Consider the following 3,893-nt stretch of genomic DNA (forward strand, 5'->3'; position numbering starts at 1 on the left):
GATGGTTCTGAGCCACCAAACACACTTAAAGCATGCAGAATCGACTCAGAATAGGAAAAGGAGACGTTTAGGTCAATTTTATGCATTCTGGCGTTCTTAGATACAAGAAAACTGTTAAAATTCTTCAGAAACGTCACTTTTGAAGTGTTTTCTTGTACTTTTAAGCCAATCAGATACCCTACGGGCTCGGAAAGTGCAACGAAACCATCAAATTTTAGCTAGAAACTGTATTTTTGTCGATTTTTATTGAATTTGAACTATATTTCAACGTTTTTTGATGGTTCTGAGCCACCAAACACACTTAAAGCATGCAGAATCGACTCAGAATAGGAGAAGGAGACGTTTAGGTCAATTTTATGCATTCTGGCGTTCGTAGATACAAGAAAACTGTTAAAATTCTTCAGAAACGTCACTTTTGAAGTGTTTTCTTGTACTTTTAAGCCAATCAGATACCCTACGGGCTCGGAAAGTGCAACGAAACCATCAAATTTTAGCTAGAAACTGTATTTTTGTCGATTTTTATTGAATTTGAACTATATTTCAACGTTTTTTGATGGTTCTGAGCCACCAAACACACTTAAAGCATGCAGAATCGACTCAGAATAGGAAAAGGAGACGTTTAGGTCAATTTTATGCATTCTGGCGTTCGTAGATACAAGAAAACTGTTAAAATTCTTCAGAAACGTCACTTTTGAAGTGTTTTCTTGTACTTTTAAGCCAATCAGATACCCTACGGGCTCGGAAAGTGCAACGAAACCATCAAATTTTAGCTAGAAACTGTATTTTTGTCGATTTTTATTGAATTTGAACTATATTTCAACGTTTTTTGATGGTTCTGAGCCACCAAACACACTTAAAGCATGCAGAATCGACTCAGAATAGGAAAAGGAGACGTTTAGGTCAATTTTATGCATTCTGGCGTTCGTAGATACAAGAAAACTGTTAAAATTCTTCAGAAACGTCACTTTTGAAGTGTTTTCTTGTACTTTTAAGCCAATCAGATACCCTACGGGCTCGGAAAGTGCAACGAAACCATCAAATTTTAGCTAGAAACTGTATTTTTGTCGATTTTTATTGAATTTGAACTATATTTCAATGTTTTTTGATGGTTCTGAGCCACCAAACACACTTAAAGCATGCAGAATCGACTCAGAATAGGAAAAGGAGACGTTTAGGTCAATTTTATGCATTCTGGCGTTCGTAGATACAAGAAAACTGTTAAAATTCTTCAGAAACGTCACTTTTGAAGTGTTTTCTTGTACTTTTAAGCCAATCAGATACCCTACGGGCTCGGAAAGTGCAACGAAACCATCAAATTTTAGCTAGAAACTGTATTTTTGTCGATTTTTATTGAATTTGAACTATATTTCAACGTTTTTTGATGGTTCTGAGCCACCAAACACACTTAAAGCATGCAGAATCGACTCAGAATAGGAAAAGGAGACGTTTAGGTCAATTTTATGCATTCTGGCGTTCGTAGATACAAGAAAACTGTTAAAATTCTTCAGAAACGTCACTTTTGAAGTGTTTTCTTGTACTTTTAAGCCAATCAGATACCCTACGGGCTCGGAAAGTGCAACGAAACCATCAAATTTTAGCTAGAAACTGTATTTTTGTCGATTTTTATTGAATTTGAACTATATATATTTCTTTTTTTTGTATCTACGTGTATGTAGTTACTGTGGACAGTGGTGCTTTTCTTTGTGTTTATAAGGTAAATAAAATCTTTCTGCTACTTCAGGTGTGCTTGCATGAGCCAAATAGTTACTGAAGCTATTTGCATCATTTGTATTGTCAATATTTAATCATTAATAATTTTGATAAATTTTGTTTTTATGTATTGTTTACCTTTATTAGTTCTGTTAGAGGTTTAATTTGGAGCGGCGCGCTAGTCGCGCTCGCTGCCATCGTTTGTTTACACTGTTTGTTTACATTGTGTTTTGAGGTTAATTTTTAAATTCTTTATTAGTAAAAGTGCTGATCACATGTAGATATGTCATCTGCTGCTGACTCGCCTTCTTTTTTGTCTGAAAATGCTTCGAGTTCTGAAAAGTGCCCGGTGTGTTTTGGTCCTGTGGAAAAATCAATTGCATTTTCCTGTGATGGGTGCGGGCGTCCAGTTCATTTTTCTTGTCTGGGGTTGTTGCAACAGGATAAAGCGACTTGTGAACGACTTCGTCGATATTCTACGCATGTAAAATTTCTTTGTGCAGATTGTAACGGAATTTTTAAAATACCTATGTACAATTATTTTGTTGATACACCGAACGTTATCACATCTAATTATGCCGCTGTTTTTCAAAGTGCTGAATTTCGCTGCGAGATTGAGAATATTATTTCTAGTGCAAACAGTAATATGGTAGTAGAAATTGCAGAACTTAGGAGGGAGATTGATGTTCTCAAACAATCAAATATTGATTTAGTTCGTACATTAACTAATAAAGCAGTTGCTAGTTTAACATCAAACAGCACTAATAATAATAACCACTCATCTGATAAAATACCGTGTAATTCTGAAGTAAAAAAATCATATGCAACAAAATTATCTGAGTCTACAAAATCTAAAGTCATGATTAAGCCTAAGGTTGCTCAACAAGCAGTGAAAACGCAAGAAGATTTGTTGCGGAATGTTGATCTGGTTAATGAAAATATTCGTGTTACTAATGCTAAAACAACCAAAGGAGGAGCTGTTATTGTAGGGTGCAACGATCGTGAGCATTCAAATAAATTAAAAAGACTCGCTACTGATAAACTTTCAGGTGATTATGATGTTTTTGTCCTTAGATCGGAGCATCCTAAGATTCGAGTGGTAGGTATTCCATCGTGTTTGAATAAAGAGACATTTATGAATTACTTGAAATCTCAAAACAGTGATCTGCTAGCCGACGCAACCGAACTACGCTTGCTAAATTTTTGGGAGTTGCGGAAAAATAAAAAAGTTCTTCAAGCTACTCTACAACTAGATATTATTACATACAAAAAAATAATGGATGCTGGCGGATTATTGGTTGGAATAAATATTTGCAAAGTGTATGATGATACAAATGTGGTTCGCTGTTTTAAATGTAGTGGGTTAAATCATACGAAAAATAAATGCCCAAGACAAATGATTTGTCCAATATGTGCGGGTTCGCATCAGGTAAACAGCTGTACGTCAGAAAAAAAAATGTGTATTAACTGTAGAGACTTAAGACATATACATGGGTTTGATATAGGAGTAGATCATTCAGCCTGGGATTACACCAACTGCTTTGCGTATAAATTTGCACTGGCGAAACTTAGAAATGTTGTTTTTGCAGAACCAATTCAAATAGAAATAAATAAGATTCCTAATTTTAAACATCCTGCTAATCCTGAGAATATTACTAATACTCAGATAAATTCTAATTCACCAAACAGTTTTCTAGCCAGTACACCTGCACCTTTGGGAAATAATTTTTTAGATGTGTCTTAAATATAAGTATATACTATCAGAATGTGCGTGGCATGAACACCAAATCTGCAGAAATTTTTGTTAATTCATTAACAATGACTGAATTTGATATGATTATTTTAACTGAATCGTGGTTGCACAATGGTACTAATAGCGGTGAGTTTTTTGATGTAAACTATTTTAATGTTTTTAGAAGAGACAGGGACAATTTGGCCACTTCCAAGTCTAGAGGTGGTGGTGTCTTGATTGCAGCCCACAAGAAAATACAAATAACAGAAATTAATCCAGAATTGTTATGTGAAAATTTTATCAACTTGCAGCATATAGACATCTTAATTGTAAAGGTGAGAATAGGGTACAAATCTATTTACATTGTAGTGTTATATATTTCTCCTGGTACATCTCTAGAGGACTACGTATTACTCTCTGATTCATTAATGTCAATTAACATTTTTTTCGA

At 34.6% G+C, this 3,893-nt stretch overlaps 1 protein-coding gene across 2 annotated transcripts; it reads left to right on the forward strand.

Moving 5' to 3' along the window:
* Nucleotides 1-2,349: 2,349 nt before the first annotated feature.
* Nucleotides 2,350-3,692, forward strand: LOC135120823 (uncharacterized). Of its 2 annotated transcripts, none has more exons than XR_010278757.1 (2): nt 2,350-3,577; nt 3,627-3,692. XR_010278757.1 is itself a non-coding variant. In XM_064045140.1 (2 exons), exons 1-2 carry the CDS (start codon nt 2,357-2,359, stop codon nt 3,452-3,454), a joined length of 1,050 nt encoding a protein of 349 aa, XP_063901210.1. In that variant the 5' UTR covers nt 2,350-2,356; the 3' UTR covers nt 3,455-3,664. The 2 variants fall into 2 exon arrangements, 1 of the variants encoding a protein (XP_063901210.1); XM_064045140.1 differs by having other exon boundaries at nt 2,350-2,711; nt 2,760-3,664.
* The last annotated feature ends 201 nt before the right edge of the window (nt 3,693-3,893 follow it).

Source organism: Zophobas morio, unplaced genomic scaffold (assembly GCF_036711695.1).
Source record: "Zophobas morio isolate AGI-343-1 ecotype UQ-CSIRO unplaced genomic scaffold, CSIRO_AGI_Zmor_V1 ptg000425l, whole genome shotgun sequence".
Lineage (NCBI taxonomy): Eukaryota > Metazoa > Arthropoda > Insecta > Coleoptera > Tenebrionidae > Zophobas > Zophobas morio.